The following is a 25,120-nucleotide window of genomic DNA, read 5'->3' as shown; positions in this document are numbered from 1 at the left end:
ATCATCAAGTACTGAGGATTTTACGATTTAGACAGGATCAACAAGATGACCAGTTTGGGTTTGTAAAATTGCGAAGCAGGAAACCAGATGTTATTCCAGCTGGTCAAAAAGTTGTATTAGACGGGTTTGTTAATGTCAGTGGTGTCAGCAATGAAAAATGGGCATTGCTTGAACAACCCACCCTGTCATCATTACCGGGTGGAATCTTTATTGACAGTTGTCTCATTACTCTACCGGCCTGTTTCCCACACAAAATTCCAGTTGTGCTTAATAATGAGACCAACCGTGATATTTCTTTGCCCATTAATTGTGTTGTTGCCAAACTTAGTGTACCCCAGAAAATTACTGACATCCAGAACGTTCCGCTAAGTCAGAAATGTGAAGGAAGTTCTGAAGAGTTTGCTAAACCGACAAATCAACAGACATATGACACATCAGGAAGTCTAAAATTTGATTTTGGAGATTCCCCACTTCCAGAAGAGTGGAAGGCTAGAATCATTAAAAACTTGAATACATACTCTGATGTTTTCTCTCATGATGATCTCGATTTTGGTCATGCAACTAAAGTTAAACACAGAATACAGCTAAAAGAGGATACTCCTTTTAAACAGAGACCTCGTCCTATACATCCTCAGGATTACAACGCTGTAAGACGTCACCTCCAAACGCTCCTAGATGCTGGGGTTATACGCGAATCAGAATCACCATTCTCATCTCCTATTGTTGTTGTAAAAAAGAAGAATGGTGATATTCGTTTGTGTGTTGATTATCGAAAATTGAACAGCCAGACTATCAAAGATGCGTACGCTTTACCTAACCTTGAAGAATCATTCTCGGCACTCAATGGGTCTCAATGGTTCTCGGTTATGGATTTAAAATCGGGCTACTATCAGATAGAGATGGAGGAGAGCGACAAGGCGAAAACAGCATTTGTATGTCCGCTTGGTTTCTGGGAGTGGAATAGAATGCCACAGGGAATAACTAATGCGCCAAGCACCTTCCAGCGCTTAATGGAGAAGTGCATGGGTGACATCAACTTGCGCGAAGTTTTGGTTTTCCTTGACGACATAATAGTTTTTTCAAAAACTTTAGAGGAACATGAGATTCGTTTAGCCAAAGTTCTTGAACGGTTACGAGAAAATGGTTTGAAATTGTCACCAGAGTAGTGCCGTTTTTTTCAAACGTCAGTTCGATACCTCGGACATATTGTGTCTCGAAATGGAGTGGAAACCGATCCAACAAAGATCGAAGCTTTAAAAACCTGGCCGAAACCTCAGACACTTAAGGAACTGAGATCATTTTTAGGCTTCGCTGGGTACTATCGCCGGTATGTGGAGGGATATTCAAAAATCACAAAGCCCTTAACCAACCTTTTGACAGGCTACCCACCTAGCCGTAAAATGACCAAAGTATATAAAAATGCCGATCAGTACCACGACCCAAAAGGCCAATTCGGAGAAAGATGGACAGCTGATTGTCAAAATGCATTTGAAGACATAATCGAGAAATTAACGTCATCTCCAGTTCTCGGTTTTGCTAATCCCGAGAAACCTTACGTCCTTCATACGGACGCCAGCACAACGGGACTTGGGGCGGCATTGTATCAGGAGCAGGATGGGCAGAACAGAGTTATTGCTTATGCGAGTAGGGGTCTTTCAAAGAGCGAAGCCCGATACCCAGCACACAAGCTGGAATTTCTAGCTTTAAAATGGGCTGTTACTGAGAAGTTTCACGATTACCTGTATGGAAATACATTCACGGTTGTAACAGACAACAATCCACTCAGGTACATTCTCACCACTGCAAAGCTAGATGCAACCAGTTACCGTTGGTTGGCCAACCTGTCTACTTACTCCTTTGATATCAAATACCGGGCGGGAAAAGAAAACCAGGATGCTGATGGGTTATCAAGAAGGCCACATGGAGAATTGATCAATGACCAAATCTCTCAAGACGAAATAATGAGAATTCGTGATTTCACCTCACACCATTTAGTTTCTGAAGACGTAGTCAAGGCAAGCTGTCAACATCATACTTTGGTACAAGAAGAAGAGCTAGGTCAGTCTCCTTGTTTTATAGAGTCACTAGCACTCCATCCGAATGCTATTCCAGCCGCCTTTGAAGAAGATGGAGAGATATCTGATGAACTTTTCACATTCCCAAAGTATAGTGATGCTGAATTAGCTAGACTACAGCAAGCAGATCCTGTGATTTCTACTGTCATTAAGTCCCTTGAGTCAGGGGATCCCGTACCTGACAGCTTAAAGTTAGAGCTGCCAGAGCTTTGTCTGATGCTTAGAGAGTTACCTCGTCTAGAGCTGAAAAATGGACTTTTATTCAAGAAACGGCATTGTGGCAACACAATAGTGTATCAATTTGTTCTTCCACGTGCATTGAGATCATCCATTTTCACTAGCCTGCATGATGAGATGGGTCATCTTGGAATAGATCGTACTCTTGATTTGGTCAGATCCCGGTTTTACTGGCCAAAAATGGCGTCTGAGATTGAGCTCAAAATCAAAACCTGTGCACGATGTGTTAAAAGAAAGAAACAACCAGACAAAGCTGCACCTTTGGTCTCCATCACAACTAGCCGTCCAATGGAGCTAGTCTGTATGGATTTTTTGTCATTAGAGCCAGACAGTCACAACACAAAAGATGTTCTCGTTATTACTGACCATTTTACAAAGTATGCAGTAGCTATCCCAACGAGAGACCAGAAAGCATCTACAGTAGCACGTTGCTTATGGGAACAATTTTTCATCCACTACGGATTTCCCGAACGTCTACTGAGTGATCAAGGTCGTGATTTTGAATCTGTGCTCATCAAAGAACTTTGTACCTTACTCGGTATAAAGAAAATAAGGACAAGTCCATATCATCCACGAGGAAACCCAGTTGAGCGGTACAACCGTACGCTTCTCAGTATGCTGGGAACTCTACAAGAGAAACAAAAGATGAAGTGGCGTGATTATGTGAAACCTCTAACTCACGCATACAACTGCACGAAAAATGACGTAACAGGGTTCACACCCTATGAACTCATGTTTGGCCGGCAACCACGGTTACCGATTGACATAGCTTTTGGGTTGCCAGTCAAGGAGGGTTCCATTCCAACACACGCTCAATATGTGAAAAATTTGAAATCTTACCTGAAATCAAGCTACCAGATTGCGACAGAAAATGCAAATAAAGTGGCTGACAAGAACAAGAAAACCTTTGATGTGCGGATAAGAGAAAGTACTCTAGAGATAGGCGATAGGGTACTAGTGCGTAATGTCCGTCTCAGGGGTAAGAATAAACTTGCCGATCGTTGGGAGTCAACCATTTATGTTGTCCAAAAGAGAGCAAGTGATTTGCCAGTGTATACTGTGTGCCCTGAAGGTCAAGATGGACCAACACGTACTTTGCACCGGGATCTATTGTTACCTTGTGGATTTCTTCCCGAAAATGAGGAAACACTTGCTAAGCCAAAGACTACCACCAAGCGTAGAACAAGAAATGACACGCAAATGGATGATGACCATCAATTTCATTCTCTTGATGAGGATGAAGATGAAATTCAGTTCTGTTCCCCGGACATTGAGACGGTGTTTCACCCTGTCGAACCCATGGTAAAACTAACAATACCAACAAAGGATAGATTAAAACCTGTACCAAACTTGGAAAAAGTACCCGATGTGGAAATGGAAAAATCAATTCCAGTGAAGCAACCCAATCTGTCAGAGTCGATCAACACTCAATTCCAAAAATCGGTTGTGGAAGAAAATGGACACTTATCCCACGATTTAGCAGGAGAATGTCAATCACATTCTAATGATTCCGAGCCAAATGAAGAAAATGGAATACAAACTGAAAATCCACTAACCGAAATGGAAGAGAATGTGTTTAGGATTGAAACGGAGGACCTAACTAATGCAAAAGAAAATGAAATGGGAAGCAAAACTGATCAAGTTCTTGTTGACAACTCCTTCCAAAGTTCAGCTGAATTTGCAGAGGTTACACAAGAGAGTAACCCTTTACCTGCAGAAGATACAGGTGAAAGTGATCAATATTCCCAACAATCATTACGCAGATCTGTACGCCAACGAAAACCACCTGAAAAACTTACTTATTCTCAGTTAGGAAAACCATTCCTTTCTTTGATTCAAACTGTTTTCGATGGTTTCAATACAGCATTAGGCGAAATGTTTGAAGAGAGATTGAGAACAGAAGCACATGAAGGGACTCATGTTATTTAAGGGGGGGAGGATGTAACCCAGAGCAAAATATTGAAGCATTATACCCAATAATGTAGGCCAGAGAAAAATATTAAAGCGTTATACCCAATAACAACAATAGAGGGCATGAGCGACATTTGAATGAAGTCAGAGACTCACAACTATGACGTCAGCGCATGCGCACTTCCTTTTGGAACGTTGGCTTTTCTAACTAAGGGGGAAAAGTTTTGTTCGCCCAGAAAGAAATGAGAAAAAGAGAAAAAAAAGCAAATTGACAAATGCATCAACTGTTGCTGTGTGGCGTCTGTTGCGTGAAGCGAATTCAGACGGTCACGTGGTGAAAATATTGAGCAGAAACCACTCGGTAAGATGTGGAAACAATTCGCTAATTCGCTAATGCTAAATTTGCATTCATGGCTAACTGCTAGCGCCTTATTCATGCAGGCCAAAAGCCTTGTGTGAGAAGAAGAGGACCAGGCGTCGTCAGTTAAGACTATTCGGTGAGATAATTTTATCAAAATATACTGCTGTTTGAAATGGTATAAACTATAGTTCCATTTGAAAGGAAAAGAAATGTAATTATTAATGTTGTTTAATGGAAATGTCATTTATTGCGTACAAAATGCTTTGTAAATGACTAGAAGTATATTCTTGAGTGTTTACACTCAGTAGTGTTTGAAAAAGTTGTACAACAAAAATGAAACTGAAACATTGAAACTGAAAAGATTGTAACCCAAGACCTGTGTTAAATACAGGTCAGGTTTTTTTTCTGATTGGAAAAAAAAGAAAGATCATCAGATTGGATTCAACGATGGCGAGCTAACCCAGAGTGATTTGAAGAACCAAGAACATCGAAAATTCTGGAATAACAGACGGACTGTCTGTGTGGTAGGATTGTATCAGTCATCGGACTGATACATACATTTTTTTTCTTCGAAAAGAGTGCACTCCAACGAACATTGAAAACTACTGCAATAGTATAAACTTGAGACATTGAATTAGTTGCGATTGCAACTAATATTCGACGAATTTGACTTTGACAAACACTTGACTGAGACCCAACACGACTGTTTTTTCTTGTTAATTTTATAGTGTGTTAAATAATAGTTCATTGGGTGTTTTTGTTAAAATTGTTCATTGTGTTGTTCATTAAAAATCTACAAAAAAGCATTCCAATTGCCTAAACCTGATGTTAGATGTGGTTATCGTAGCCAAACCAAATAAACCGAACCTAGATTGCAGCTCCTATCGGTGTACATACAGGAGGGTATAGATAGGGGCTACATATACCATAAACCATAACATGAAATAAACCTTTCAATTATCATTAAGAACAATACTAACAGCACTTATAGGCCCATTGCCAATGAAACATCATTATTTAGTAAGGCGACAGCACCCTCTGGTGTACAAAAAATGAAAAAACAAAAAAAAAATTTACAAACTGGGTGACGGCGCTTGAGGTGTTCATTCACGGCCGACGTGCAGCCAAGCTTGGCATTGAAGAGACAGGACAGAAGAGTGTACCCTCCTTTGTTTCTTTGAAATAAGTCACTGTTTTGGAAACTCTGGTGCACTTTTTTTGTCTTTGTGCCGCTTTCCCCGCTTGCATACAGAGAATCCGACATTCTGAACTTTCCACGCATATATTTTTTTAACCCTTCATTAACCGTCGACGGGATGTTGTGCTCGTCGACGGATTTACGTCATCGATGACGTCGACTATGTCGACTAGTCGGGACAGCTCTATACATGATAAATGAGTAAAAAGCTGCATATAAATCGAGTAGTACCGGGCAACGGCGTCGTTGCGTGCCACCGTCCGATCCAAAAGGCTAATATGCTCTGTTTGTTTATAATATGCATTTTATAGCATATTTCATAATTTGATAAAAATAAGATAAAGCATGTTCATTTCCCTCAGTTTTGAGACCTTACATTGCTGTATTTTCATTTTCCAGGCTGTGGTGTCAATGTGAGCAACAGTAATCCAACAGTGTGCATCAACGATCTGATCCAGCAGTACAACATTCAGCACAATTGCAACCTGCAACCCCTTGACTGTGCGCAGTTTATTGCTCGGACAGTCAGCTGCCTTGAGGCCCTCATGGACTGCTTTCAACACGGTGGCGCAGAGACAATCCTGCCAGTTTACTACAAGAGATGGCTTCACAGGTAAGAATATCGGACATTACATTCCCTCTACCCAGCCATTCAGCTCTTCCAGGTTGGGCCGTCCCAGGCAATGAGAGATATTCTTTCCAGTGTGTCCTGGCACATCCGCAGGGCCTTCTCCTGATTGTGCCTGGTACAAGGGAAGTGTCCAAAAGGCGTTCTTAAGAGATTATTAAGACATCTCGGCATAAGCGGATTTTCAGGGGGGCCGGACAACCCCCGGGTGGCCGAAAAAAGTCATTGCATGTAATTTTCCTATACAGTATATGATTTCAAAATTAAGAATTTTCCGGTAAAATATTGTCTATAAAAGTTGTAAAGCAATCAAACTAAAACAACAAACAAAATGAATGAAGTGAACAAAAAATATATTTTTATAATGGGACAAAATAATTTTTCGAACAGATTATGTGACTAGCACCTTAGACAGTCATTTGCTTTGCTTAGCCAAACCACCCGAGGACCGAAAAGGCAATGTCGATATACATTTTTTTTTTCAACATAAGCTATGAATAGTGACAACTACTGAGCAAGAACTAGGATTGAAAATGTGGACCATGAAGCCCCAAAATGCTGAGCGGAGTTCCAATTTGCCCCACTAAAGACGCTAATTGTACAAAAGAGCCACCACTGGTGTCTTGCCAATGTAGGTACCCCCTTAAAAAACAACCACCTGTTCCTGGTGTTCGTGCACAGTTGTTGACAAACATTGTACTGTTATACCAAAATGCTTTTAATTTATGGTAGCTGGAGCTGAAACGAATACTCGAGCAACTCAAGTAACTCGAGTTTAAAAACTAATCCGAATAATTTTATCCACCTTGAGGAATCGTTTAATTTTGCCAGCTCTAAGCATCACGTTTTGCCCGGACTACTTTTAATGTGGGACAACGCGCTGACGTGCGTAGAGGGAAAAAGCAATAAAAATTTTTTAAAAAACCCTTACTGCAGCAGACAACCGCTACAAACTACGCCTACTTTGCTAAATACTAGCTTGCATGATACTACGGTGCTAGCAGGACGGATGCGTCTCATAGATATCCCATGTGCAGTATGTAGAACTAGATGTGAAATGACAGACTCGGCGGCGTTAATAAACAGCCACCATCTTAAAGCAGTAAACTTCTCAACGCTAATAAATCAGATTAACGTTACTGTCACTCGCTCACGTAACGTTAGCCCTGCGGAGGGCGAGGTTTCTATTAATTATGACCACTGTCGATGCGTGGCTAACATGTGTTAAATACAGGCTTTATTTAATCTGTGAAAACATAGCGCTGTAGAGTGATGAGGGTGTAAAATAAAAACTTAATAATGCTAACTGTCAATTTTAGCTCCGTAGTCATGGCTCGATAAAACACCAGGTAGTACTGGTCCCCAATGTGCTCCAATACAGCAGGTATCATACTGTAATGTTGACAAAGAGTCACCCGCTTCGTTAGGTTGCAATTATTTATTTTTTGGGAACCTGTGGAACAACCAACACAAGACTGCTGTCTGCCGCAGCCAACGCACACGCACCTGCCAGAATGACAACAACAACAGGAAGGCACGTCTCTCGCTCTCCCGCACCTCTCTCACCCTCGCACGTCACGCGGTGCATTCAGTAAATGCATGCAAATATCCCCACCACATTACAACCTGATATGTTACAATACATTTATTTTGAACACTGCAAAAACTCAAAATCCTATCAAGACTTACAGTTTAGACCAGACATGTCCAAAGTCCGGCCCAGGGGCCAAATGCGGCCCATGGTCAAATTTCATCCGGCCCCCAGCCTCTGTCATAAAATCAATAACGTCTGGCCCGCACAGACTTAATAAATTGGTCAGCAGTACTGCTACCGGCATATGAAGTAGCTTACACACTAAATGCTGCTCCTCATTTACCCACTAAACGGCAGTAGCACTCTAAGCAACATTACCTCATGTGACCCTTTACTCCCAATTTTCTAAAATGGCGACAATCAACAAAACAAAGAAAGTTGACTGCGACGGCCGACGATTTAAGGAGAGGTGGAAATTGGACTATTTCTTCACTAAAATACGCAAAACTGTGTCTGCCTCATTTGCAAAGAGACAGTCGCTCTTTTTAGAGTTCAATGTGAGGCGATATTAGCAAACAAGACACGCCGACATGTATGACAAGATTACAGGGAAGATAAGTAGCGAGAAATTGAAGCAACTTGAAGCTAGTTTAATTTCACTGCAGCAGTATTTCGCAAGAGCCCGAGAGTCGAAAGAGAACGCCACAAAGGCTAGTTGCGAGATTGTTGAAATTATTCATTAAAAAAAATAATAAAGCAAATGTTACCCACGGAATGGCTTGCTAATATTTGCTTAAATATATTGTTCTACATCAGGGGTGGGCAAACCGGTCCTCGAAGGCCGCAGTGGGTCCTGGTCTTTGTTCCAACTGACCCAGCACAGATAGTTTAACCAATGCGGTTTCAGCAGAAATGAGAAGCACCTGACTGCAATCGACTGATTGCACTTCAGATTGGTGAAAAGGTGTCCTCTTAATTGGTTGCAACAAAAACCCGCACCCACTGCGGCCCTTTGTGGAATAGTTTGCCCACCCCTTTTCTACGTAAAGGACGTCAGCCAAGGTCGGCCCCCCACATTTTTACCACACCAATTCTGGCCCCCTTTGCAAAAAGTTTGGACACCCCTGGTTAACTTAAAACTTAACTAGAACTTTTAAGTGATGGGTGTTATCAAGCGTAATGGCATTTTTAGGTAAGAAATAAGGCGCACCCGTGTATAATGCGCACCTCAAATTTACTTGTGCAATCTCGGGAATTATTGTACCCGTTTATAATGCGCACCCTAATTTTAGCACCAATAAATAGAAGAATACAAGAAAACAGAGCTTGTGTACAGATACAGAAATGTCATTTTACTGAATGGTGAAACACAGCACAAGCATAGCACATTGGTAGTTCAAAACATTACCATAAACTGACAATATTTACGGTAATAATATGATTTGACAACTTCTCCAACTTACCAGAATCTAGGAGAAAAACAAAACAGATGTGACTTTTCTTTTAACCCTCATGCTACACTGTCTACATTTTTTGTAAATTTTCGAATTTCTCACCTTTAAATCAAAGAAAAAGCATATTAAAAAAAACACCAGAGAGCTGCCATTTCCAGGGGGTGTCTAAAATGTCCTGAATTTCAAAATGCCACCTGCCGAGCTTTCTAAGGCATTGCAGCAATGAGATTTTACTTTTGATACTGAAACATAGCATTTTTACATTTTTTGTAGCATAGACACCCATTATAATTCCAATTTTTGAATGCATTGTAAACCTAATGTGCAAAAATGCATTTCCCGCGATTACCACATCAATTGCTTTATTTACGCTTGTTCAGACGTATGCATGCCAAATTTTTGGGTTGAGAGCATTTACACCCCTTCACCGTTAGGTAACGCCAGAGGCTCGCAAATGATTTTGCCTTTTTGCAGCCGGCTCCAAAATTTTGTATCTGTGTTCAACAATTCCGGTCGGGACTTTAGTAGGGCTTGGTGGGGACCTCCAGAAATGACTGGCCGAGTTCTTTTTCAAAAAATAAAGTGTTTGTTTGAATTTTATACGTCTACGCAATACGCATGCGTGTGAGCGTCTTTAGTTCAAACGGATGTTCTGCATAGAGATTGGCTCAGATTTCGAAAGTTACGTTTTGAGTTGCGTTTTTGAATCTCAACTATGATTGGTCCGCCTCGTGTTTGAATTTATTAGCCCGCGATTGGTCAAGCTCCGATTGATAGAAAGAGGAGGTCCTCCTCTTATTACGCGGCGTCATCCTAGGGAGCGTCAGGATGACGGGAGTCATAATAGTCGGGTCGGATCCATCGGGCAGCGCCGATCATACTTATGGAACTCGGAAAACAAAAAAGCGATATGGCATCCAACCAACGAAGTGGCTGGACATTACGTCCCTGCGCGAATCCCCACGTTGTATGCAGTATGATGCTAGATGAGCAGTCGGGAGACGGCGTTTGCGTTATTTGAAACCAGGAGATCGTCGCGAAAATAGTCGCATTGACCAACATCCAAGGGCTCCGATCGCTCAAGAACTGGTCTCCCCTCACGCCTCAAGAGCTGCGGGCGTATATCGGGCTGCTTATCATAGCTGGAATGTACCGCTCCAGGCATGAAGCGACGAGCAGCTTGTGGTGCGTCAAGACCGGGCGTTCGACGTTCCCCGACGCAATGGCTCATCGGGGGTTCATGGAGATCAACCGAATGCTCCGGTTCGATGATAAGCTGCTTAGACCACAGCGGTACTATGCAAGCAAACTGTCGCCGATTTAAGATTTGTGGATCAGCTGGATTTTCCGGCTGCATGAAATGTATAACGTGGGACGTAACGCATCCGTGGACGAACACCTAATTGCCTTTAGAGGACGCTGCTGCTTCAAACAATATATGCCGTCAAAGCCCGCAAAGTATGGCATGAAGATTTGGGCCCTTTGTGACGCTCGAACCTCCTACGCATCAAAGCTGGAGGTCTACACCGGCAATCCTCCAGGGGACACGCGTCAACACAACGTGGGATTGCTTGTGGTGCTGGGACTCACTGACTGATTGCTTTATATAAATTCTGTTATAAATTCTTCATAGCTGTTGTGACTTTCCTTTTCAAGGGTATAGTGTATGGATAGCTCTGACTCCAGTGAACATTTTGAGTGGTTGAAAGTAAAAAAAAATATTCATAAATGACTTCGTTATCACACCTCAAAACATTTACAATTATTGTAAAAATTGCGTGTTTACACAAAAATGGCCATCGCAAAAAATAGGCATGCATAAAAAAAATATATATATTATTATAACTCATTGACCTTTTCAAGGCTCTAATTGTGTGATATGAAATGTTCCAATTCATGTTTTATATATATATATGTATGTATGTATGTATGTATGTATGGGGTATTATACACAAAAATGGCCATCGCAAAAAATAGGCATGCATAAAAAAATATATATATTATTATAACTCATTGACCTTTTCAAGGCTCTAATTGTGTGATATGAAATGTTCCAATTCATGTTTTATATATATATATATATATATGTATGTATGTATGTATGCAGCATAGTTTGTTTTGGTTATAGCACAGTACTGCTTTTATTGTCCATAGAGGGCAAAACATACAAATAAAAAAAATAAAAACTATATATGTATGGATAGCTCTGAGGCCACAGAATCATTTTGTGTGGTTGAATGTAAAAAAATATTCAGAAATCACTTAGTTATCGCACCTCAAAACATTTACAATTATTGTAAACAACTGTATGTTTAGGGGTATTATACACAAAAACGGCCATTGCCAAAAATGGGCATGGATAAAAAAAAATCTGTTGTTATAACTCTTTAACCTTTTCAAGGCTCTAATTGTGTGATATGAAATTTTCCAATTCATGTTTTATATATATATATGTATGCAGCATAGTTTGTTTTGGTTACAGCACAGTACTGCTTTTATTGTCCATAGAGGGCGAAAAATACAAATAAAAAAATAAAAACTATATATGTATGGATAGCTCTGATGCCACTGAATCATTTTGAGGGGTTGAATGTAAAAAAATATTCAGAAATGACTTAGTTATCGCACCTCAAAACATTTACAAATATTGTAAACAATTGTATGTTTAGGGGTATTATACACAAAAACGGCCATTGCCAAAAATGGGCATGGATAAAAAAAAAAAATCTGATATTATAACTCTTTGACCTTTTCAAGGCTCTAATAGTGTGATATGAAATTTTCCAATTCAGTTTTGTTTTATACATATATATCCAACATAGTTAGTTTTGGTCGTAGCACAGTACTCCTTTAATTGTCAATAGAGGGCAAAAAATACAAATAAAAAAATAAAAACTATATATGTATGGATAGCTCTGAAGCCACTGAATCATTTTGAGGGGTTGAATGTAAAAAAATATTCAGAAATGACTTAGTTATCGCACCTCAAAACATTTACAATTATTGTAAACAATTGTATGTTTAGGGGTATTATACACAAAAACGGCCATTGCCAAATATGGGCATGGGTAAAAAAAAATCTGTTGTTATAACTCACTGACCTTTTCAAGGCTCTAATTGTGTGATATGAAATTTTCCAATTCAATTTTGTTTTGTACATATATATCCAACATAGTTAGTTTTGGTCGTAGCGCAGTGCTGCATTTATTGTCAATAGAGGGCAAAAAAGTACAAATTAAAAATAAAAACTATATGTGAATAGATAGCTCTGATGCGACTGAACATTTTGAGTGGTTGAAAGTAAAAAAAATATTCAGAAATGACTTAGTTATCACACTTAAAATACGTCTACATTTTTTGTAAAAATTGTATGATGCGTTATATATTTTTTATGATCACACAAGGCTGCTGTATTACTTGCTCGTTTCATCATGATGAATAAATGTTTCTTCCATGGATTGATCCGGTAAAATGAAAGAACATAAGTCGGAAATCCGAGCGCGCTCATCGCTGTCGACACGACAGTAACAATAGGAACCATTGTTATTTGGGTTTGAGTTTTCGAGGGACAGATATAGTTGACGGACACACACAGGAAGTCTGTTGTTACGTTTGTTATGGTCCGAGTTGCGGAGCTGCAATAAACGTTGACTCAAATGAGTTCAAGAAACTAAATTCTGTGCTTTATGAAGAGTGAAAAAAAGCAGAATTTAACACAGACGAAATAATTCGGCCGATCAGAGTGAAGTATTACCGAAACAAAATGGTGACGTCACGTACCGTAATGGTCGGCAACGGATCGCCGCATACGTTTCTTCAACACAACGTGGCCGTGTCAATAAAAAAAATCGGTTTATATATACAGTATATATATTTCTGTGTCCATCAATGTACCCGTTTATAATGCGCACCATGATTTTACAAGTTGATTTTGGGGGGGGAAACGTGTGCGTTATATTCGGGAAATTACGGTATATTTTTAATGAGATCTAAAAGTTTTTGGAGTGAAAGCAGTGAATTAGTCTTTTTTTTTTTTCCCTAGTCACATCTGAGATGCAATTGTTGGCTGTTTTCAACAATGTACAATTAAAATAAAGACATTGATTGACTGAAAATGGTTCAGTATTAGATGAAATGTGTTGTTTTCTCATGTATATAGAATTTTCAGTCGATTACTCGATTACAAAAATATTCGATAGCTGCAGCCCTAATGGTAGCATTGTATACAATGCAAAAACATAAATACCAACCTTTGCAATTTTTTTCATCATAATAGCAATTTGTAAAAAACACACACCTGTGTAAATGGCTCAATCCAACACAAACGTATCTTCTGCTTTGTTCAGACTTATTTCTATTTCTGACAGGTGGCAACCCTAGAGTTTTGGTACATGTCTTAAACTTCTTGTTCAGTTGAGTCAAGCTATAACAATGTACAGTGTGCAATCCCCGTCACTACAAATATATATATATATATATATATATATATATATATATATATATATATTTATATATATACAGTGCCTTGCAAAAGTATTCGGCCCCCTTGAATCTTGCCACCTTTCGCCACATTTCAGGCTTCAAACATAAAGATATGAAATCTAATTTTTTTGTCAAGAATCAACAACAAGTGGGACGCAATCGTGAAGTGGAACAACATTTATTGGATAATTTAAACTTTTTTAACAAATAAAAAAATGAAAAGTGGGGCGTGCAATATTATTCGGCCCCTTTACTTTCAGTGCAGCAAACTCACTCCAGAAGTTCAGTGAGGATCTCTGAATGAGCCAATGTTGTCCTAAATGACCGATGATGATAAATAGAATCCACCTGTGTGTAATCAAGTCTCCGTATAAATGCACCTGCTCTGTGATAGTCTCAGGGTTCTGTTTAAAGTGCAGAGAGCGTTATGAAAACCAAGGAACACACCAGGCAGGTCCGAGATACTGTTGTGGAGAAGTTTAAAGCCGGATTTGGATACAAAAAGATTTCCCAAGCTTTAAACATCTCAAGGAGCACTGTGCAAGCCATCATATTGAAATGGAAGGAGCATCAGACCACTGCAAATCTACCAAGACCCGGCCGTCCTTCCAAACTTTCTTCTCAAACAAGGAGAAAACTGATCAGAGATGCAGCCAAGAGGCCCATGACCACTCTGGATGAACTGCAGAGATCTACAGCTGAGGTGGGAGAGTCTGTCCATAGGGCAACAATCAGTCGTACACTGCACAAATCTGGCCTTTATGGAAGAGTGGCAAGAAGAAAGCCATTTCTCAAAGATATCCATAAAAAGTCTCGTTTAAAGTTTGCCACAAGCCACCTGGGAGACACACCAAACATGTGGAAGAAGGTGCTCTGGTCAGATGAAACCAAAATTGAACTTTTTGGCCACAATGCAAAACGATATGTTTGGCGTAAAAGCAACACAGCTCATCACCCTGAACACACCATCCCCACTGTTAAACATGGTGGTGGCAGCATCATGGTTTGGGCCTGCTTTTCTTCAGCAGGGACAGGGAAGATGGTTAAAATTGACGGGAAGATGGATGCAGCCAAATACAGGAACATTCTGGAAGAAAACCTGTTGGTATCTGCACAAGACCTGAGACTGGGACGGAGATTTATCTTCCAACAGGACAATGATCCAAAACATAAAGCCAAATCTACAATGGAATGGTTAAAAAAATAAACGTATCCAGGTGTTAGAATGGCCAAGTCAAAGTCCAGACCTGAATCCAATCGAGAATCTGTGGAAAGAGCTGAAGACTGCTGTTCACAAACACTCTCCATCCAACCTCACTGAGCTCGAGCTGTTTTGCAAGGAAGAATGGGCAAGAATGTCAGTCTATCGATGTGCAAAACTGATAGAAACATACCCCAAGCGACTTGCAGCTGTAATTGGAGCAAAAGGTGGCGCTACAAAGTATTAATGCAAGGGGGCCGAATAATATTGCACGCCCCACTTTTCAGTTTTTTATTTGTTAAAAAAGTTTAAATTATCCAATAAATTTTGTTCCACTTCACGATTGTGTCCCACTTGTTGTTGATTCTTGACAAAAAATTAAAATTTGATATCTTTATGTTTGAAGCCTGAAATGTGGCGAAAGGTTGCAAGGTTCAAGGGGGCCGAATACTTTTGCAAGGCACTGTATATACTAGGCCTGAACGATATATCGTTTAAACATCGCCATCGCGATGTGCGCATGCGCAATAGTCCCATCGCAAGGACGTGCGATAGTTTTTTCATTTCATTTTTTTAAATCCACAAACGTTTGTTTTGAGCAAGGAGCGAGAAAGAGAGTGCAGTCTCTCATTCTCTCCAGCTCGCAGTCATCGGCTCCTCCCCCTCCCCTGCTAGAGCGGAGTGGAGGGAGGGAGGAGGGGCCGAACAGCAGAGCGGAGGGAGGAGGGGCCGTTTTCAAAGTGAAAGCAAGCAACACGTTGAATAGGGAAGACTGTCTCCAAAAGGAGTTTTGGAAGTATTTTGGCTATCGACAAGAATATAAGGAACAAAAAACAGCCCTGTTGACAGTGCCTCGCCATGGTTGCCTCAACAAGAAGTAATCCGTCGAACATGTGGGACCATTTAAAACGCAGGTATCTATGCATTCCTGCTACGAGCTTCCCATCAGAGGCTTTTTAGTACAGGTGGGAACATTGTTACGTGCCAACGTTGTTGTCTCAAGCCTGCAATGGTGGATAAACTAGTAGTCTTGGCCAAAAACCTTTGAGACCCAGTTGAGAATTGCTGAGCAAGGAAGGTGGACGATATGCAGACAAATACATAAATTTGGGAGTTAAAATGGTTCTGTTATTCATCAGTTATTTGCTGTTATTCAGTTCAATTATTTACAAGTTCAATTGAGTTTCTGTTTCTTTTATATTTAAATTAACTGTAAATCGTATTTTTCAAATAACTATAGTACAGCTGCACATAAAGTTTTGATACTTAATATTTTTTAAATATTTTTACAACTTTGTTGCAGTTTTGCAGTTCTATATTGTTATATTTTGTGTAAACAACTCAGGGGACTAATGCACTTGCACTTTTATTTGACAGATTTAATATTTAAGTTCAAATATGTTGACAACTTTATTGTTTTACTGAGGTTCTTATTTATTGTTATAGTTTGTGAACAACTCTTATTTGTCATATTTAATATTTTTGTTCAAATATGTTTACAACTTTGTTGTTATTTTACCGAAGTTGTTATTTATTGTTATATTTTGTCAAAAACTCAGGGGACGAATGCACCTGCTCTTTTATTTGTCATTTAATGTATTTGCTGCTGTTGAAGTGTCAAATATTGTGTTCAAGAAATTATCTATTTTGTGCAGACATGGCTTCCTGGATCCCTTCATAATAATACAGCAATCTTAATCATTCACAAATGAAACCGTATTATATGAATACACTGTGGTCACGGTGTGTCATGCAAAGTATTTCCAAATAGCCATTCAAGTCATCTAGTGAATATTTCTTTAAAATTATTTTTTTATTTTTTTATTTTTTACTATCGCAATATAATATCGCAATATATTGCACACCTAAAAAAAATCGCAACAATAGTTTTTTCCAATATCGTTCAGGCCTAGTATATACACTCACCGGCCACTTTTTACACCGGTATAAAGCATGGTGTACCTAATAAAGTGGCCATTGAGTGTATACTAATAGTGCTTCTCTATGCCAAAGCACTTTTTATGGGCTCTCATTCATGCACCAACTGTACTGCTGTCATGCATCATGCTGCCAACAGATTGGAAGCAATGTAGAGTTCACTTTGAAAGTAGGCAGTCGTAGCTGGGATAGAGCCGCTGTCCGTTCGGTCACTGGATGACTCGCGCTACCAACTGCCCCAAGGCAAGCAAAGTTCACAAGCAGTCTCAGTCTAATCTGGATAATTCTAACGGGTACATGTAATCAAAATAGTGATATTCTCGAATATGAATAAATTTTATTTAATAAAAAATAACCTTATATGGTTACTTTGTTTGTTTGTTTCAGTGGCAGTGTGGTGCATCTTTGGAGCGAGGATGGACCTGAAGCTGAGGTTGTGGGTCTCGATAGCAATGGCTTTTTACAAGTTCACAGTAAAAAGCACGGTATTGTTTCAGTGGAGCCTGACGGAAACTCTTTTGACATGATGAAGAACCTAGTCATCACGAAACAACATTAACAAAATGATGTCATTCATGTTTTCATTTCCTGTTATCTATTGCCGTTTCGTTAATCACATTTTGATCAGTAATACATACAGTTTTGCTTGAAACAGCTGTTTAATTTACAATGTTTTATTGTTCTTGTCACAAACTAACCCTTCATTATGTTAAGCTTTAATAAAAGCTGGAAATCTGTAACCTTTAATTTTGTTCATTATCCCTAGAACCTCAGATTTTCCAGTACTTCTCCCTTTCCAAAGAAGTGGTCAAAACCTCCATTTACAAACTGAACACTTTGTTTGCGCTCTTATTTGCAAAAAAAAAAAAGATCAGATCATCCAAACTGGTCCTCAAGGGCTGCTGTGGGTTTTCGTTCCAACCGATCGAGCATAGACAGTTTAACAAATGAGGTTTCTGCTAAAACAAGCAGCACCTGACTGCAACACTTGTAAGACACCAGACACAGTCTTGTTTAGTTGGAATGAAATCCTGCACCCACTGCGGCCCAATGTGGAATAGTTTGGAGACCCCTGGTGTAAGGGGTTTAGCAAAGGTTAAGACACACATAGGGCCCTATTTTCATAAGTTGACTCAAGGCAAGGGTTTGGTTTGCCCTAATTTACAGGCTTTATTAAATTTTCAAGTGATTGATATTTAATTAGTATTCATAAAATATTATCATGATTATTATTTCAAAAGTTCATCACAGGCTTTAAAGTGTAAAGTGGGAGAGAACCTGCTCTACTCAATACCACATGGACAATTGGCTCCCATTTATCAGAAATCTTATGCTTGCCTCGTAGTCGGACATTCCTGACTAGCACTTGATCTCCATCTTGCAATTCTGAAGCGGTTACTTGTTTGTTAGGGCAATTTTGCCAGCTTTGTTCAAAGCTAGTTTGTAGCTTTCATAAAGACGTGATTTGAGGTTTTTGTACATACTCTGATTGGGATGAGTGTTGAACCCCCCTGAACTGGTAATCCGAACGCCAAGTCGACTGGCAGGCGAGGCTAGCGCCCGAACATCAAAGCCGAAACAACCAAAACATTTAAAGTGCATGTGACACCACGAAAAAAAATCTTAAATACCATTATTATTGGAAGTAAAATAATATTTTTTTGACGATTTGACTTTATACAACAATTTGGCAAAGCACAGATGACGAGGAAAGACTAATCTGCCATTTAGCCCCGCCGGTCATTATCGAGCTCTGGCGTCTCCAAATGGGTGATGATGTTGGCGGAGAAGGAAGCGTTTTTCAGCAATTCTGGTTGAAGTGTGGATCTTTCAAGTGATATTGTCAATCCAGAGGAAGCCTGTAGCATACAGCCATATATGTTTGAGTCGTATTTGGAAGAAAAGATTCAGAACGACAAAAAACGGGGCTCATGACTGCAGCATACTATAAAATGTCATCATTGTTTTCTCTCCAATATTTTTAGAGCCAAAGAATATCGTCTAAGTATTTTTTCCCGATTGCTAAATAAATTGTATGGTCATGAAAAATAAGAGTTGTGCTAAATAGAATATTAAAAATCCATTTATTCAGTACGACAGGGCTCAATTACTGCATAATGGTCAAAAGTGCAGACTTCTTAAACCTCCCAAACGGTATTTTATGTCACCAGAGTTAGAGCGGATCTTGTCATAACCAGCATAAACAAAAAAAAAAAGAGGAAACGTAAAAGCTAGGCTACATGCTAATCAGAGCCGAGCAGCTCTTCCAAGTCTCTTTTTTTCCCTTTTGAAAACGAAAAATTACACTAAACTCCCCCGACTCATGTCGCACACGGTGGCGAGGGGGACAGCCTTAACTGGTCGGCCAGCCCCCGGTGGCGAGTACGTTTCGGCTCGTCGTTCCCCTGCTGCGGCCCCGGCAGGAGTGCTCATCGGAGAAGCGTGTGGCTGCCCGAGCCCAACCTGAGGAAAGTACTTTATTTCCGGGAACACGAAGAGGACTGAGGGGGGTGGAAGTCTGGACACAATCGTAACTGGAGACTAGAGCGGCGGGCTCTCCAGGCCCAAGCTAATGTACGCCTTTATCGGCCGGTGACCATAGTGTGCGACAAGTCGCCAGACGTCGGGTAGTGGCCCTCTCGGTGGACAGGGAGCATTGTCACCCACAAAATGCAAGCCACCTCCTTATTAAAACGTGTGTCATGAGCCCAGTATTTGACATAATATAAAACTCATGGTTTACTCCCTTCCTTGTCGGTTCCATGGTCCCACAGTTGTCGGACTTCTTTTGGCCATTCTCCACAGTGAACAGGATCTTTTTGAAACCCTAAAAGGCTCACACGCCTCTCCCAGGTGCAGCAACAAAAGCCAGCATGCCCATTTAGGCTGGTGTGATGCGAAAAATAAACGAATTAATCCGCAAAATCAGCTGAATCTGCAGTCGTTCTGCATACTCTAGTGTTGGCTATATACTGAAGATGATTAGTCCACTAACGTCATTCACAATCTTCCTCAATCCAGGAAGTCACTCATTTTCATGGCTCGGGATTCTAAAAATTGAATAAATATATCGATTGCTTCCACACAACTAAGCAGTTTCTTTCATTCAGGAGCATAAAATACTGCGTGAAATATGAAAAAAAGCTTTTCTGTTACGGGCACTTTAAGTCTGAGAACTCAGCGAGTGCTTGTGGAGAGCTCTTTTGCTCCGTCCGAGTTCAGTATGAAATGCTGGGATGAGAGTAGACTGAGTTTACAGAAAAAGCTGATTTCTCTGCCTGAGATCACAAATAGACACAAAAGTTGAGAAACTGAGAATTATGTTACAACTTGAGATATCTACTGAAACTTAAAAGGAGACCAAATTGAGATTTAGTGCAATTTCTTGCTCCAGTGAAAAAGTTGAGACACAGGAGATCTCACAGTTGTCTAGGAGAAGTAAAATGAACATTTTGGAGATCTCTTTTCTGACTTTCTTTTCCTCTGGGAGGGCACCTCAATTCATACAACACATTTTGCCAGTGTTCTCCAAGCCGTACACTCTGGGAGCAGTATGGGTCATGAGTCGGACATTGTACATCCCGGTTCTGAATGTAGTGCACATGTCTAGTGCGGCACTAGACTTGTCCAATACAGCCGTAGAATGTCTCCACGGTCCTCCTCCGACCTCCGTTCGCCAGTCATTATAAGTTAAGGTGACAATTATTATTATTGTGGTAACATTGCCAAAGAAATCGCCATTTCCATCAGGTTTTTAATCATTTATTTCAGAACGTGTGCAACACAACATGCAACATGTCGCAGGTGAACAGTGAAAGAAAAAAGTCCCTCTGTCACTATCAAGTCAGCCACACGGTGCGTTCAGGTACACCACACAAAACACAGTCGTTACATTATTACAGGTATTATTACTATTAATATATTATTCATAATTTATTTGGTTGGCTGTATGTAATTGGTAATTGCAATAGTATCAGCAGCATTTATGAAGGATTTAGTGTAGGTTTTCGGGCTGTGGAATGAATTAATGGAATTATAATGTATTCTTATGGAAAAATCCTGCTCGAAATATGACCATTTCGACTTACAAAGTCCGGGAACAAATTAACGTAGCATGTGGAGGTACCACTGTACTTGTGAACTTCTGCAATTAGTAGTTCGGCCGCCATGTTTGCCCACAGCAGTTGATGAATCCTCTCCACCCGCCTCGACTCGCCTCCACCAATAGCTGCTCACACGCAGGCCGTATCTGCACCGGAAACGTCTGCTTGATTTTACAAATTTCAGCAGGTTAGCGGTGCAGAAACCTGACGGGTTTGTACGCCACACATGGTTGCTGATATGAATCATTTTAACGCGTGAAGGACTGTGGACCACGCGGATACGTCATGTTTAATTTGTGGTAACATATAAAAACTAACCCGTAACGTACATATTTTACCAAAATGGTAGATGTGTTAGAAGTGTAATATCCAAGTCATTTCTGAATATTTTTTTACTTTCAATCACTCAAAATGTTCATTTAAGTCAGAGCTATCCATACACATATTGTTTTTATTTATTTATTTACTTTTTTTTTTTTGCCCTCTATGGACAATAAAAGCAGTATTGTGCTATGACCAAAACCAATTATGGTGGAGATATATATATATGTATATATAAAACAAATTTGAATTGGAAATTTTCATTTGGCATAATTAGAGCCTTGAATAAGTCAAAAAGTTATAACAACATCATTTTTTTAATGCATTCCCATTTTTTGATAACAGCAGTTTTTGGGGCAAATACCCTGAGACGTACATATTTTACCAAAATGGTAGATGTGTTAGAAGTGTAATATCTAAGTCATTTCTGAGTATTTTTTTTACTTTCAATCATCAAAATGTTCATTGAAGTCAGAACTATCCATACACATATTGTTTTTATTTTTTATTTTTTTTATTTGCCCTCTATGGACAATAAAAGCAGTATTGTGCTATGACCAAAACCAATTATGGTGGAGATATATATATATGTATATATAAAACAAATTTGAATTGGAAATTTTCATTTGGCATAATTAGAGCCTTGAATAAGTCTTAAAGTTATAACAACATTTTTTAATGCATTCCCATTTTTGGACAATAGCAGTTTTTGGGGCAAATACCCTGAAACGTACATATTTTACCAAAATGGTAGATGTGTTAGAAGTGTAATATCTAAGTCATTTCTGAATATTTTTTTTACTTTCAACTACTCAAATACTCATACGGCATAATTAGAGCCTTGAATAAGTCAAAATGTAATAAGCATATAACATATAGCAACAGCAGTGCCCAAATTTTCAGTCCATACTTCACTGGCTTTGACGGCATGTACAGTCTGAATGCACAGCGCCCCCGGAAACCAATGAGCTGCTCGTCCACGCAGACTTCGCGGCCGGGGTAGAACTTTTTTTGCAGCCGAAAGTTCCAACTGTTCCATATTTCTGCAATTGGTGACAGTTTGTTTTCGTGATGACGATGTGGTCTGCTCAATTTGTCATCAAATCGCAAAGTATTGTTGATGTCCCTAAATCGCTGATGCGACGTTGCACCCGCAGTCTTTTTGGGCGCCCGGTTTTGCTGCTCCATAAGCTTGCTGTTGCCTCATGCCTCGATCAAAACAGCCCAGCCAGTATCAATACGTCAAAACATTTCTTTTATCCCAGGCAATGGTAGGTGGTTTATTTACCAGACATGTTTCGGCGAACAATTCCGCCTTCGTCAGAGGGTCACTGATGTTGGTGTGACGCGTATTTATCAGCTGATGGATGAAGGCGGTGGTGTTGTTGTTTCTTGTCATCATCATCATCGGTATCATTGACAGTTACAAGACTCCTGGAGTGACAGGTGGAAATGACAACTGCTCTTGATCGCTTTTTAACTTGTGTTTATTGCCGAGCACACAGACACGTCCGATTGCCTCGAACGTAGGCAGACACTTCCTCATTACAGCCACGCCTGTCGTTTCCCAGGCAACACTTGGATGCCAGATCATTTTTTTATTTTTTTAAATCCATGTCGTGCCCTGGTCATCGTTGCCCGGTGGAGATTGGTCATTGTCGGATTCTTGCTGTGGATCCTCTAGAGCTAGGCCATCCTCCTCCTTATCGGAACCGAGAGACTCCGAGTCCCACAGACTCTTCGTTCTCATCGGGCTGGTAATCCAGGGAAAACTCACTAGAAGATTGCTCTTCAGACGTGTCTAATTCAAGTGTTCTTTTTTCTTCATCACTGTCGTGGCTTGCCAAAAATGCCAGGCGGGCTTTGTGTTCGCTAAACGTCTTCTTTGCCATTGTTGCGGTGCAGACTGTATCGGACGTTACTCAGCAGACTGTATCGGACGTTACTCAGAGTCGAGAGTGCAACGATGCCCTGTCCTTGACCAATCGGGGGCTCAGAAATTTAAGTTCAAAGGCTAAGATCATTATAGACGGACCAATCAGAGTTTGAGATTCAAACAACGTCATACATACGCGTTGAGCGTTTTTCCAGAGCTCCCATTCAAAGGTAAACAAAGCGTGCGCAGACTACACATTTCAAAGGATGTTTTATTTTGTTGTATTTTCGTTTTTCTTTGGGGGGGGGGGACTTGCCAGCAAGACCCACAAATACACACATGCATCTACTAGCAATACCGATCATATTCCCTGCCGAAAAGAATGTCTGGTTGGAGGCCAATGCAACGAAGTGCAATCATAAGTTAGTATGTAGCGTCCCCTCATGGTTGTAGAGGTGTAAAAACTCTCAAGCAACATTTTTGCCATGCAAACGTCATTTGAGATGCAACTGAAGCAATTGATGTGGTAATCGCGGGAAATGCATTTTTACACATCAGGTTTACAATAGATCAAATAATATGAATTATAATGGAAGTCTATGCTACCATTTTGGTAAATTTTGTACGTTACGTACTACATTTTTTAAACTCCCAGCTGCAATGGTTTAGAAACGTCAGCATGGTGCCGTTTGGAACTTCAGCACATTTTACACACTCCTGGGAAATTTTAGCCCCCTAGTGTTTTTTTTAGGTTGTGTTTTTTATGCTTTTGCATTGATTTAAACATAAAATTCCTCGAATTTACAAAAATGGTAGACGATGGCGCATAAGGGTATAAACCAGCCTTTAACGGGATACAAACGGATGACCCATTTATTCCATCAAATATAACAAACTGGAAAGAAAATAATACACAAATTTGACATACATTCTATTCTATTATTCCATATTTGAAGAAGTCAACTGTACTTTGTGGCATTTACGTATATGTAGTTCACTGAGAAATAAAACTGGAAGAAAACACTGGTATTTTAAACGTGTTCATTAACAGCTTTGTGCTTCCGTTCAGGAAGTTCCAACTTCTCGCATTGTCTTAGCTTGAAGGGTAAATGTTGAGCAATCTCATTCGGATCGGTGAATAGGGAAGCAGGAATGCTCTGAAAGAAAAATTGGGTGTAATTGTTATAAACATTATAACAACCAAAATGTACAAATAGCATAGAATGTAACAACTATTATTTTTTTATTTTCCCCCCTAACAAGCTCATTTCATGTATCAAGATAATGAAACACATCAATTTTCATTCATTTTAATGTTGGAGCAAAAAAATAATATATATATATATATATATATATATATATATATATGACGGAAAACACAGACAAGGCTGAAAAATCAGTTACTGCCCTTTACCCCTCTTTAAAACAAACTGCTGTATTTTCAGCCAAAAGAACTGTTGTGTTTGATAGAACAGGGGTCCCCAACCTATTCCACTAAGGCACACTGTGGGTGCAGGATTTCATTCTTACCAAACAAGATGACAACACTTTTTCCCCAATCTGGTGTTTTACAAGTGCAATCAGTTGATTGCAGTCAGGTGTGGCTTGTTTTAGCAGAAGCCTCATTGGTTCAACTGTCTCTGCTGGATCGGCTGGAACAAAAACCAGGACCCACAGTGTGCCTTGAGGACTGGGTTGAAAACCCCTGTGATAGAACAATATGTCAATATATGACTAATTTTAATTTGTCCGTTTTACCCTGAAGCCCGCCGTTTACAGACACTGCGCAACTGCTTTTGTT

The 25,120-nt window shown here is 39.9% G+C and overlaps 2 protein-coding genes across 9 annotated transcripts in view; one reads left to right on the top strand and one right to left on the bottom strand.

Moving 5' to 3' along the window:
• Positions 1 to 17,940, top strand: part of hlcs (holocarboxylase synthetase (biotin-(proprionyl-CoA-carboxylase (ATP-hydrolysing)) ligase)) — an 85,396-nt gene extending 67,456 nt beyond the window's left edge. For 2 of the 6 annotated variants that reach the window (XM_057821627.1, XM_057821625.1), the window contains exons 9-10: positions 6,182 to 6,395; positions 17,407 to 17,938. In XM_057821627.1, coding sequence (XP_057677610.1) covers positions 6,182 to 6,395; positions 17,407 to 17,578 — 386 coding nt within the window. In that variant the 3' untranslated portion in view covers positions 17,579 to 17,938. Of the gene's footprint in view, positions 1 to 6,181; positions 6,396 to 17,406 lie in introns of all 6 variants that reach the window. The other 4 variants (XM_057821623.1, XM_057821628.1, XM_057821624.1 and 1 more) reach the window with 3 other exon arrangements.
• Positions 17,941 to 24,164: 6,224 nt separating this feature from the next.
• Positions 24,165 to 25,120, bottom strand: part of tiprl (TIP41, TOR signaling pathway regulator-like (S. cerevisiae)) — a 50,167-nt gene continuing 49,211 nt past the window's right edge. For all 3 annotated transcript variants that reach the window (XM_057821631.1, XM_057821630.1, XM_057821632.1), the window contains one exon: positions 24,165 to 24,476. In XM_057821631.1, the coding sequence (XP_057677614.1) occupies positions 24,351 to 24,476 (126 nt within the window). In that variant the 3' untranslated portion in view covers positions 24,165 to 24,350. The remainder of the gene's footprint in view (positions 24,477 to 25,120) is intronic.

The sequence above is a fragment of the Corythoichthys intestinalis genome, chromosome 18 (assembly GCF_030265065.1).
Source record: "Corythoichthys intestinalis isolate RoL2023-P3 chromosome 18, ASM3026506v1, whole genome shotgun sequence".
Taxonomy (NCBI): domain Eukaryota; kingdom Metazoa; phylum Chordata; class Actinopteri; order Syngnathiformes; family Syngnathidae; genus Corythoichthys; species Corythoichthys intestinalis.
This window is presented reverse-complemented; position numbering and strand designations above follow the sequence as displayed.